Here is a 13,178-nt window from a genome sequence, read left to right as displayed (position 1 = left end):
TGAAAAACAATCCCCCACCATAATCCCCCCCTCCACCAAATTTTACACTTGGCACAATTCAGTCAGGCAACTACCATTTCACCTGGCAACCACCTATAAAAGTAGTATTTAAAAAAACAAAACATATTTCTCTTTTAGGCCTCGTTCACACCATAAGTGCAGAAAAACTGATGGCAACTGACATGCTGATTTCACTTGCAGAGACGTCAAGTTTTGCTGCATGCATTTTGCAAGGGCACTGCGAAAACAATTCTCTATGTTCTGTTCAAACCACAACACTGGTATCGTATGCAGATTTTTTTTCTGCACAGGAACCTGCAAGGTGTGTAAAAACTAATTTAAGCACCCCTGAAAACTGATACCTCTGCAGGTGAAATCTGTTTGTCAGTTTCCATCAGTTTTTCTGCACGTATGGTGTGAACGAGGCCTTAATGTAGTTAAGCAAGATTCTTTAATACTGTGTGAATAAATGTTTAACACATACCAACTGACCCAATAATTTTCTTCCTACTCCTTCCTTTTTATAAGGTGACAACAATTTTCTTCCAGCTCCCAATGTTGCAGGAACATTGTCCCCCCTCCTTTTTCAACTACAGACAGTTTTGCTTTTATCTAATCTGCTGTATAAAACAGTTTCTGCTTGCTGATTGACAGCTGTTCTATTCAGATGGAATTAAAGATAATAGCCAGTGAAAGGTATTTATTGTTCTTTATCATTACAAAAGCTACAGGGTATCATTTTTACACGCCTACAATATACCCTGAATTGTTGCAAAATGCAGGGCTCACATTATTCTTTAAATGGACTTTTAATGATTCATTGCTGTTACACAGGTCAGGTCTGTAAAGCCTCTCGTGGTATTTATTCAGTCCTGTTTTGTACAATACACATGTAAGAGGCAGGGTATATTGGTGTTTTTTTTGAACATTGAACTTTTGAACATATTAAACTTTTCTGTTAAGAAGTAAATGTTGAACTAATGGTGCAGTGGTTCTGTATTTTATTTTTTAGGTATATTACACAGGAGGGACACAAACTAGAGACTGGAGCACCTCGTCCTCCTGCAACAGTAACCAATGCTGTGTCTTGGAGGTCGGAGGGGATAAAATATAGGAAGAATGAAGTTTTTCTGGATGTGATAGAGTCTGTTAACCTTCTTGTAAGTACTCATGAGCTTAAACATTAACATCTGTTAAATAGTGTAATACAGTAGCCCAACATTGCCTTTTAGCATGTTAGACAACATGTAAAGTTATGCATGGTTTGCTTCAATGAATATTTTCATAATTTGTACTCCAAAGGTATCTTCCACAAATTTCTTTCCCACACTTTGGAGAGCACTGGAAGCTTTAAAGGCGGGTTTTACTGCAGTCTGCAAAAGTGAAAATTGACAAAACAAACAAAAAATTGTAAATGAGCCCAGGATAACCCCTCCCACTTCTAGCATGCCTCAGTTTTTCATCAGTGTCAGTTTTTCGCCAGAAGATGGACGTCTTTCCTCTTACGTTCATTGAAGGACAAAAACAGAGACCTTGATCTCTGACCATTGACTTATGATGCCACCTTCAGGACTAGGACACTAGGAAAAAAAATTAAATAAACAAAAGCCAATTCTTCCCTCCTATTTGCAAGAGGCAGCTCAGTTTTTTCCTACTCTCCAGGAGTAAGGACCTTGGCTCCTAGTTCCTTGTTTGCAGGGAAATCTTTGTTTTTTTTTCCTATAAGACTCCTTGACCTTCTATCAACTGCTACCTTAGCGAAGGTACCCATTTCATCTTAAGAATGCAATAGGTGTGAAGACCTCCACCTCAGTGAGGTCATGGTCCTGCCATTCTTTATGTCCTGCTTCAAAGCATTCAAAGGAAATCTCTCCATTGCTTGGATGTAGTTAGAACCAGTAAAGTCTACCTCAAAGCTTTGAGGCAACAGATTTTCTCGCCTTTGCAAGAGAGAAGTATTCTGGATACTCAGACTCGAGACTCAGATACCCAAAGGGTTGAACTATGAATAGGACGTTGCCCATTACTATGAATAAAAGAATCCTTGAATGGGATATCACCCACTATTATGAATAATTGCAGTTGTCTACATATTTCTCGCTCTTCTGGCCCTATGTAGTAGACATCACAAAACAAAATAAAATAACGCTGCTTTTGGAGAATTATTGACATTCTGTTCCTCCTGACATATGGACTCCTTGTCGCTTATCCATGTCCTTTATGATGTCCATGAGTAAGGACAACAGACCTTTTTTGTATTTTCATTTTTCATCATGTTTTTATAATGATTTTTAATATTTTCACACACAACACTTTCAATGTTTCACTTGTCACTTTCACTCATTTTCATTTTTTTCTTCTTTCCCTCCTCCCCTTTTTATGTGCAATGTTTTGAATAAAGTTTGCTTTTAATTCTCTTCTGTTCATTCTTACTTTTATCCTTTACATTTATTTTATTTTCTATGTTTATTTCTTTTATGTATTTTTATTATTTTCTTTTCATTCTGATCTTTAAATCTTTAATTTTTCTCTTTTTCCTTCTTTTCCCTTTTTCTCTTTATTAGTTTTTTTCCGCTCTTTTTTGTTGCACATTTTCCCCCTTCAATTCATATATATTTCATATATTTCTTCCTTGTACACCATATCAAACATATACCCTTTTTTCCATTTTTCTCCTTCTCTTTTCCTTTTTTGATTATTTCTTATTATTCCCCCTCACCTGCACTGACCCCCCCCCCCCCTTTCACAGCCGATGATGCTATATATAGCTTCCTTGCTGTTTTTCCCCAGCCTCTGTGACCAAGCACTCGATTGGCTGGGTGAAATGCCTCAGAGGTAATGGCTGGAGTGACTGCTGAGGCCAGTTAGAGCCCACATCGCTTCCTGGTTGACTCCTGGGGATTGGTAGAGCGGCATCCATCCTTCCTCACATTCCACCAGATAGTTTCTTGGGCATTTTGGCACCAGGCCTCTGTAGCCCAGCTGTGAAAGGCTACCACTGATCCTCTGTCCATACTTTTTCCAAGTTCCACAAGGTGGATGTCCATCTTTTCTGGATGATGCTTTTAGCCTCAGGCTTCTTGCAGCGGCATTCTGAAGCTTGGTCTGTTAGGCTTCTTGAAGCAGTTCTGTTTGCCTTGTCATTCTAAGATACGGATAAGTGAAAGTTCCTCTTTTCTTGCATGTGCTATATCAGCTTATATGCACTGGTCTAAAGTAAACATTTGAAAGTAAAAACAATTTGATCTGCATGTCCTTTGAGGGATAGAATCTCTCCAGATCAGCTCTTGACATTATCAAGGATGCTACTAATGCCAAGAGCACCCATCTTCCTCAGTGGAAAAGAGCCTAAGAAACAGCCTACAAAATATTCTTCCTCCCTCTTTTTCCCTTTTTGTTTCTCCACTCCCATGCCATCACCCCCTGGCTTGGTTTCCGGTCCACCTGCTGCCATACAAGGAGGTGTATGCCTCCTCCTGTATCGCTGTTTTGTTTATAATTTACTGGTTCACCGAGCGCTGATAATATAGATTTTGTATGCTCTAAGATAACTGCTACAGCTTTTATACTCACCAGCCATTGTGCCTGCCCTTCCTCTCTCCTGCCCATTCACAGAAAACTTTGGATTTTGTGAATGGTGTGACGGGCGCGGCTTTAGACCCCATGCCCTTCTCACCAACTTGTGACCGAAGGACTAGCCAATCTAAAACCGTGCTGCCACTTGCGTAACAATGCCACTGTCAGTTGCACCCTTCACAAAGATTTTCCAGCTCACTGGACCACAATCTGTGTCAACAGCCTGAGACCGATTGCTACTGGGTCAGGTTAATTACGCAATTGACCCTTCACAGGGCCACCATCACCTTTTTACAGAGAAGGAGGAAACTCACAAATCTTAGCAGTAACACTATGATGTTTGAAGAAGTGTCTGTATACACACTGTCACTGCAGACAGATGTATCCAGAGGTTTTAAAACACAGTAGCACTCTTCAGAGACAGGGATTCTTAGTTTGCATTAAAGAGCTTTAGAAACAGTTTAACACTTTTCAGAAAATAGGATTTAATACTAAAAAGGTCAAAATGTTGCAATAAAAATATTTACAGAAAAGCTGATTATATATATAGCAATAACACAACAGAGAGATAAAGGAAGAAGTTTAAGAAGGTAGAATACTTGCAGAAGTCCTGGTTTAAGCAGAGTTTAAATGTCCTGAACAAAAGGGTGCCTTTTCTCCCAAAGTTGGTTCCTGATGTTAAAAGGGAGAATCTCTTCATCTTTCTCTCCAGGCATGACAGCATTTTTTCTAGGAACCCAGCAGGGTGTCTCCTTAAAGCAGAGAACCAATTTGGGGAGGGGTGTTTAGGCGGGGACTCAGGCTATGACCAAATCCCTCTTGCGTTTATACCATGGCCAATAACATTCACTAGGTACATGTAGCAGCCTAGCCACTGGTAGATTAATATGCAGAATGATATCCTGAACGTCCAGACATCAAATATGACATATCTTACCGTTCCAGATAACAACATATTGCTTTCTACGCTCGTGTAGGTGCCACATAGGGGTGTAATGTCAGGTGACTCGTATTAAACTGACTTATCTGAATATATGCTTTCTTTTATTGTACCTTGTTCCTGTCTGGATTTATGAATTTGTATGAAAAACTGGTTTCAAGTGGGATGTATGTTTTACTGCCATTCGGGAATGCTTTTCCTGTCCAGTGACGGACGAACTGATTTATAGCTTTACGACCAGGCCAAGGCAAGGGTCTGACAGACATCATGGAACCAGCTAATTGGGTTTACAACCATGAAGCGTATCAAGATGTGCCCTGTTCACTCTTGAACTCAGCACACACCCAGACCACATTCCTTGCAAGGGGAGGGGGCTGGAGGGAGAGAGAATGATATTTGCAGAGTATGATACAAGATGGTGGATCTTTAACAAAATGGTTGTCTGCGTCCAATCGCCACAAATGGGTTCACAGAATACACATAGGGGCTGTGGGCAAATGACGCTATGGCTGTTATGTAGGACACCAATAACTGGCGTGTCAGAGCTGCAGAAGTATAGCTATACTGTCAATGTTCATTGAAACTGTAATTTATACATTCCGTTGCACTTAATTTCTGATGCACCAGAAGATTTTAAAACTTATTTTTGCTGGAGTTCTTTAATCTTTTGTGGATGTGTGTACAATTTGGATCTTGGATGCCTGGGTTGTCTCTCAGGGCTACAAACTGGGGTTTTGCTACCCTTCTTCAGTTTTTCACCCCCAACTTTACCGTGTCATCTTCAACTTAGGAGATCTCCATTAAGCCCTATCGTTTTTTTCTGTATCAACGTCTCACCTCAGTGTTTGTGGCAAGAGTGGTTCCTGTACACTAAAATATTTAAATAATTACCGCGCTCTAATACCATCAAAAGTGTAATCAAAAAGTGCAAAGTGCTTATGAAATAAATAAAAATAATTGATATAACGTGACTGATGTAAATAAATAAAAAAATAAAGTATAAAAATAAAATTAATACAATGATATCATACTAACAAATCACTATATGTGCAATCCTCATATATAAATGTGCAAATATTCCATTTGTAAACCACAGAAAAATTCATGATATAATATAAAAAGTCTACTGTGAAAAAAACAACAATACTGTCCTAAATGTGACTGTGCAAATGAGTATCCAGCCAAGACAGATATACTCTCCTTCAGTATGAAGATAAGATCTTTGCAATAATGTTGTGAACCTGTGTGACTGCAGGGCTTTGAGGGATACTCCCTCCTTTGATCCACTCCTAATCCTCTGCCTTTTGTGTTCCTTGTATATCTCATGCAAAAGAGAAATAAAAAATATGGTGTCTTATCCCAGAGGTAAAAACAGCTTTAATGTGCTTCCATAATGCACTCACATGTCATATAATACATTGCGCTTTTAGATATATCAAAATCCGTAGCTTGCAGCTAAAACAGAGCGGAGGGTGTGTCCACACACCTTCAGTGCTCGCCGTATAGTAGAGTGCATGGTGACATCACTGCTCCTCCCCAACGTGTTGCGCTACAGGGATTTCGTAGCTTCGTCCGGGGGATGATGTGGACCCATCTTCTCAGCACATCCGCAATTCCTACTCTTTGCCATAGGGCCCCTTGCACTAGCAGGTTATGGTCCTGCTCTTTACGTCTGTACCTTGGGTATTCACTAAGGTGCTGTCCCTCGTACTAGCCCTGCTGTGTTCTTATGACATTCCTGCTGGGAAATACTTGTAAAACCTCCTATTGAGGGAAGGCCCTTCAGGCAGCATGTAATTGACAGTCCATGTGTTAGTGATTGAGATGGATCCTAATACTTCAGAAACAGGATTTGGAACTGATTCCTCGTTTGGAGTACTTGTTTCTATTCCTGGACACAGCTCAGGCCAGGATGTTCCTTCCAGTGTAGACGCTTCAGACACCCTGGTCTCGGATTGAACTCCCCAATCCAGTAGCCATCTAACTCTTTACTGATAGTCTGATATTAGCCTTTTTCAAGGCAGTTCCATTTCTCCAGTTTCAGCCCAGGCCTCTGCAACACAAAATTCTGTCATCCTAATACTAGAGGATCTGGTCTTTGGACGGGCCAATTTGGTCCTGGTGTCTCAGGTTTCCTGCTCTGGAACTTAGGGTATTCTTTCATTACCATTTTTTTTTCAATGTGTATTTACAAACACATATTTACATAGACTAATCAGCCATAACTTTATGAACGGTTAAGTGAATAACATTGATTATCACTTTTCCTTTCAATAGATTTTTGTTGAAAACATTTTTGTTTTTAGAAGAAACAGTGGAAACCACAGTCATGTATTCAGGTAGAAGTGGAAAATCAATGATTGACAAATCAAATGCAGTTGTGCATAAAACTGTAAAACCGTAACAAGTGTCAAAATAATTTGGCATTGCAGAATGATTATCACTTTTCAATGGCATCTGAAAGTCTGTAGGATATATTAGGCAGCAAGTAAACATGTTTATCCCTGAAGTTGTGTTTTAAGTAGACAAAATAGTATCACAGTTTGTTGTGTTTTGGGCTGTGTAGCTGCAGACTGGTCAGGGTGCCCATGCTGATCCTCCTCCTCCTCTTCCTTAGTAAAGTGCTCCCATGCTCTGCGTGAAATAAAGTAGCTTTGAAAAAAGTGATTTGTGCCCTCTCTGACATGCCAGGGGTGTGGAAATGTTTTAAAAAATCTACTTGTCTAAGGGACTTAATTGAGGTCCCAATCTACTTGTTCCTCAACACAATCTACTTGTCCTGATAAAAAAAAAATAAATCCCAGAATGGAATTACAAAGGGTTGCTTACAGGGGTGCTTTTAGGAATGTCTAGGGCTTTTAAAAACGAAAGGGGCTATATGGCGACTTAAACTTTTAATGTTTTTTATTTTTTGTTAGAAAATTTCTTAGAACTCCCAAACATTTTTTTTTAAAGCAGAGGCCCTAAAGAATTAATTGGTGGGCTTTTCTCACACATTTTCACAGCAGTTTTTTTTTTTAAAACAAAAAAAAATACACTTTTTGGAATTTTAATGCAAAAAAAACACAATTCACAACCCATTTTGTTTGGTAAAATATAAAAGATGATGTTACACCAAGTAAACAGATACCAAACATGTCATGCTTTAAAATTGCACATGCCCATGCAACGGCAACAAATGGCGTAAATTTTACTATTCATAGGTAACACTTCAAAAGCTTTTACAGGTTACCACTTTTAGATTTACACAGGAGGTCTGGTTCTAGAACTACTGCCCTTGATCTGACGTGCACGTTGATACCTCACGTGTGTGTTACAATCACTGTTTGCATGCATGCAGGACTGACGAATGAGTTTGGTTTTGTGCATGAGCACGGGGGGGGGGGGGGGGTGCTTTAACATTTTTCTTTTTTTTTTTTTTTAATTGTTTTATTGCTGTCATGAGGAATGTGAACATCCCCTGTGACAGCAAGAGACAGTGATAGGTACTCTTTATGAAGAGATCTGGGGTCAATAAGACCCCATATCTCTCCTCTGCCATGAAAAACATTTGATCACACCAAGGTCGGTGTGATCAAATGCTTTCCATTTTTAAAATGGCGTTTCCATCCAGGAAAGTGATGAATGCTCATCACTTGCTGTTTCCTATATCATAGAGACGGACAGAGTGGTGCTGGTCTTTGTCCGCCTCTATGATCAGGCAGCAGAAGCACTGCCTGGTTGTTCGGGTGTCCCAGATTGGACAGGTTCTGTCTCACCTCCCAGTGGATGGAACTCAGCCAGTACAAGGCTGCCGATAACAATAACTGAATTATAACAACAAAAATTAAAAATGTAATTAATAATCAGATAACATTACCAACAAAAATAAGTATATATAAAAAAATCAAAAATAGATTTTATAAAAATCTATTACATAAAATAATCTGCAGATAACAATAATAAACAAGATTAATTAAAAAATAAAAATACAAAATAAAAAAATAAACAAAGATATATAAATTAAAAAAATAGTATTAAAATATATATATATTTTTTTTTATTCTGCAGAGAACTGTAATCAGATAATGCCTGCTACAATAAATAAAAATCTAAATATATTTAAAAAAATAAAATAAAGTCCAGTAACGTCCCCCCCCCCCCCCCTCCCCCCGCTGCCCATTGGCGGAGAGCGCAGCTAGTCAGAGCCAGGTGTTCTTCGTATAGCCGCCCGGACCTGATTGCATTCTTATGGAAAGCTGCTGGACACGGAGGACACCTGCCTCTGACTGGTGGCGCTAATGGGCAGCGGCGGGGACACAGCTGATCACATGACCGAGCCGACATCTTCGGCTCTTACCGTGATCGATGATAGCTGTGTCCGAGGGACACAGCACATCGACGCGCATGCGCGGGGAATGGGAGGACGTCATATGAGCCAATCACGGCAAGTGATGTATTCTATTAATGAATACAGAGCCTGCTCGGATTGCCTGTGTCAGAGAGGCGGGCTGATGATGTCACAACTTTAGCCAATCTGAGCAGGCTCTGTATTCATTAATAGAATACATCGCTCGCCGTGATTGGCTCAGCGCGGTACACTGTATGCAGCTGAAGCTACCATACAGTATTACCGCACATATTATATACCCCTTTTATCCAGTCTCTTACTGTTGGGCTCTCCTGTACCTGCCAAAATCTTGGGATCAACCATTTTGCTGCATTTATTAGATAAGGTGTCACCATATTCTTATATTGCTTTTGGCCCCTTTCACATGGCGTTCTATATGTCCATTTTTCATCTGTCCATTTATGGATGAAAAACAAACACCCATGTATTTCTATGGACTAGAGAATCTAAACGGATACATCCGTTAACTTCTGCATCTGTTAACATCCGTTTTTTTGAATGGAAGAAAACCCTATTTTTTTTTCCCTAAAAAAACAAAAACAGGAATGGATGTATGAAAAACAAATGTAAACAGACATACTGTCCTTTTTGCATTGGTAAAGGATGTTAAAAACAGATGTAAACTGATGAAAACTGATGTAAACTGATCCGTTTTGTTCTTGGGAAAAAAACGTGACTGAATTGATGAAAAAAACAGAACGCCCATGTGTGAGGGCCCTTTTTGTCAGTTTAGTGTTCTGGAATAAATAAGACCGTTGGTCATTAGGGATATTTACTCTCATAATCTCCTGTATCTGTTGAATAACCTCCTGCCAAAACGTCTGTATTTTTGGGCACTCCCACTATAAATGTGCCATTATTCCTCGTCTTACAACCTCTCCAACATAGCAGTGATTTTTCCGGCTGACACTTGTATGCTTTAATAGGTGTTATATACTAGGCAACCCCTCCTGTGGATATTTTGGGGTAAAAAAATTGGGTGCCAACTAGTCCCACATACAGCAGTGCAGACAGTGCTGTTTTCCTCAGAAGTGCTAACCTTGTCTGGAGCCTGCTTACCAAGAAATAAATGGATCCAAAGAACTGTGACTGCACATTTCCAAGGTACGGCGGTAACATGTTCCTAAAAACAAACTTCTACTTTAGGAATAAATAGTACTTTAAGTGTCACACTTTAAGTATCATTATACTTTAATACATTTTTTAAAACCAGTTTTGTGTCACATTAACAACCCAGCATGCGAGTTGTTTGATAGACACTTGGATGCATTAAATTGGATGACTTATTCATAGACTGGTGCCTGCAGGAGCCTAGTAAATTAAACTGCATAGTCAGAACAACCACTACTTTCATAAATTACATTTACATCCAAAATCATGTGTGAATGATGAAAGTTGGAACTTTTATACATTAGCTGCTTGACAAAATAATTTTGCAGCCATACGGTGCCTGGTGTTGATCACATACAATATTGTGCTCTATCTTCAACTCTGCACAGTATACAAACCTATTAGTCCAGGTGGTCTGTCATATTATAAGAGGTCTGATATTAATACTAGGATTTAAAGCAACCCTCACTGGCATCAACATCTTCACCTGGTCTTCTTTTAGGTTCTTGATCTTCAGCCAACTCTTTTGGCCAGAGTTACGCAACTCCTGCACATGCACAGAAAGTTGATTCATTCAGACCCTGAGAATGCTCGTGCAACTGTGTACAGTGCCTTGAAAAAGTATTTACATCCCTTGAAATTTTCCGCATTTTGTCATGTTCCAACCAAAAATATAAATGTATTTTATTGGACTTTTATGTGATAGACCAACACAAAGTGGCACAAAATTGTGAAGTGGAAGGAAAATGATAAATGGTTTTCAAAATTCTTTACAAATATCTGAAACGTGTGGCATGCATTCGTATTCAGTCCCCTTTACTCTGATACCCCTAACTAAAATATAGTGGAGCCAATTGCCTCCAGAAGTCACCTAATTAGTAAATAGAGTCCACCTGTGTGTAATTTTTTCTCAGTATAAATACAGCTGTGCTGTGAAGCCCTCAGAGGTTTGTTAGAGAACATTAGTGAACAAACCGCATCATGAAGGCCAAGGAACACACCAGACAGGTCAGGAATAAAGTTGTGGAAAAGTTTAAAGCAGGGTTAGGTTATAAAAAATATTAAAAAAAAGCTTTGAACATCTCACAGAGCACTGTTCAATCCATCATCCGAAAATGGAAAGAGTAAGGCACAACTGCAAACCTACCAAGACATGGCCATCCACCTAAACTGACAGGCCAGGCAAGGAGAGCATTAATCAGCGAAGCCGCCAAGAGGCCCTAGATAACTCTGGAAGAGCTGTAGAGATCCACAGTGCAGGTGGGAGAATCTGTCCACAGGACAACTATCAGGGCTTATGTACACTGCAGCTGTGTTTAGGAGCTGTTCAGCGTTTTTTTCAGCAGCCCCTGAACTCACCCTAATGTTTTCCTATGTGTCCATGTACACCTCTTCGTTTACAGTTGTTTTTTTGAAAGCAGAAAACTTGTGTTCAGCAGTCGATTTTATCAGCGTTTCAAACACAAAACGCTTGTAAACACGGCAAATTGCGTTTATAAGTGTTTGCGGTTTGAAATTTTTTTTAACTCTTCCAGTTCCTGATGCTGTCCAGAGTCTTTTTTTTCATCATGCATGCAAAGCGTTTTCAAGGTACTCAAATGGACAAAACACTGAACACCTCAGACCTCTACCACCTTTGGAAACAAAAAATATGTTAATGCTCATTCACACCTCAAATTCCTCATGAAGACCCTCTGCCAGGTGGCCTTAATGACTCACTCCACCAGACACCTTTCCCACCCTTGGAAACAAAAGAAATGTTAATGAGCAACTCACACCTAAGCTAATCTCAACACTGCTGTCCCTGCTTCTACTCTCTGTATTTTTCTGAAACAGTCTGAAATAATTTACCACTTTTCAGTGCATTCTGGGCATTTGGGAGGTTCTCCTGTGCTTATCTTTAAAAAAATGCTTCTAAACACAAACGCGCATAAAGGCGTTATGCAAATGCTGCTAAATAGACGTTTTGTAACCTACGTTTTCCAGCAGTCAGTTTTTATCGTTCAGAAGTGTCCCGTGTACATGGGGCTTTAGTCATGCACTCCACAAATCTGGCCGTTATGGAAGAGTGAAAAGAAGAAAACCATTGTTAAAAGAGAGCCATAAGAGGTCCCATTTTCAGTTTGCGACAAACCATGTGGCGGACACGGCAAACATTGAAGTTTCTCTGGTCAGATGAAAATAAAATTGAACTTTTTGGCCTAAAAGGAAAACGCTATGTGTGGCGGAAAACTAACATTGCACATCAAGCTGAACACACCATCCTCACCGTGATACATGATGGTGGCAGCATCATGTTGTGGGGATGCTATTCAGCATGGACAGGGAAGCTGGTCAGAGTTGATGGGAAAATGGATGGAGCAAAATACAGGGCAATCTTTGAAGAAAACCTGTTAGACTCTGCAAAAGACTTGAGACTGGGACGGAGGTTCACCTTCCCGCAGGACTACAACCTTAAACATACAGCTAGAGCTACAATGGAATGGTTTAGACAAGGGCGCACTCTCATCGTGCATTACCGTGGTAAAACACGTATTTATTGAAAAAAGAAGATCTATACTCACAAACCAGCGTGATTAAAAGCAGTATATGTGGTCCACACAGTCACAGTACATCTTTGTCTAATGATGCGTATGAGCTGATGCGTTTCGGAAGCTAAACCCCCTTCCTCAGAGCTAAAGATGCTCCTACTGGCCACAAGCCTATATACTGATGGAATATCAGAAGGAGGGTGGATAAAGCCCTCCCACCCAGCTGACAAAAAAAAAAATGGATGAGCTAATGAAGTGATAATGTAATAAAGATAAATAGAAATAAATAAATAAAACTGCAGATGCATAATGCATAGTGTATAATGGAACACTGATGAATGATATAACACTCATAAATGATGTATAAATGGATGAAAAAATGAATATATGATACATAAGTGATACATGAGAAATAGATGTTAGGGGCATACTAACCTTTAAGGAAATGACCCTGATGATGGATGTACCACTGTAAACTGTCCATATGAAGATGAGCTGCCACCGCCCAGGAACATGTAAATAAACCATGAATACTCGTGAAACAACACGACGTAATAACGCCACACTGATAGGCGGGGACACAAGGGGCTCATAGTGTTAGTGGGACACGCACCGCGCCCCATATAACCTT

At 39.7% G+C, this 13,178-nt stretch overlaps 1 protein-coding gene across 4 annotated transcripts in view; it reads left to right on the top strand.

Annotated features, from left to right (window-relative positions):
- The window catches only part of LOC149441641 (AP-1 complex subunit mu-1), a 106,956-nt gene that overhangs the window by 54,269 nt on the left and 39,509 nt on the right, over positions 1-13,178 (top strand). For all 4 annotated transcript variants that reach the window (XM_089657089.1, XM_089657090.1, XM_089657087.1 and 1 more), the window contains exon 5: positions 1,013-1,160. In XM_089657089.1, the coding sequence (XP_089513215.1) occupies positions 1,013-1,160 (148 nt within the window). The remainder of the gene's footprint in view (positions 1-1,012; positions 1,161-13,178) is intronic.

The sequence above is a fragment of the Staurois parvus genome, unplaced genomic scaffold (assembly GCF_062004578.1).
Source record: "Staurois parvus isolate SC_StPar_1 unplaced genomic scaffold, SC_StPar_1.0 ptg000964l, whole genome shotgun sequence".
Lineage (NCBI taxonomy): Eukaryota > Metazoa > Chordata > Amphibia > Anura > Ranidae > Staurois > Staurois parvus.
The sequence above is the reverse complement of the archived record's forward strand: the minus strand, read 5'-3'. Positions and strand labels throughout refer to the sequence as shown.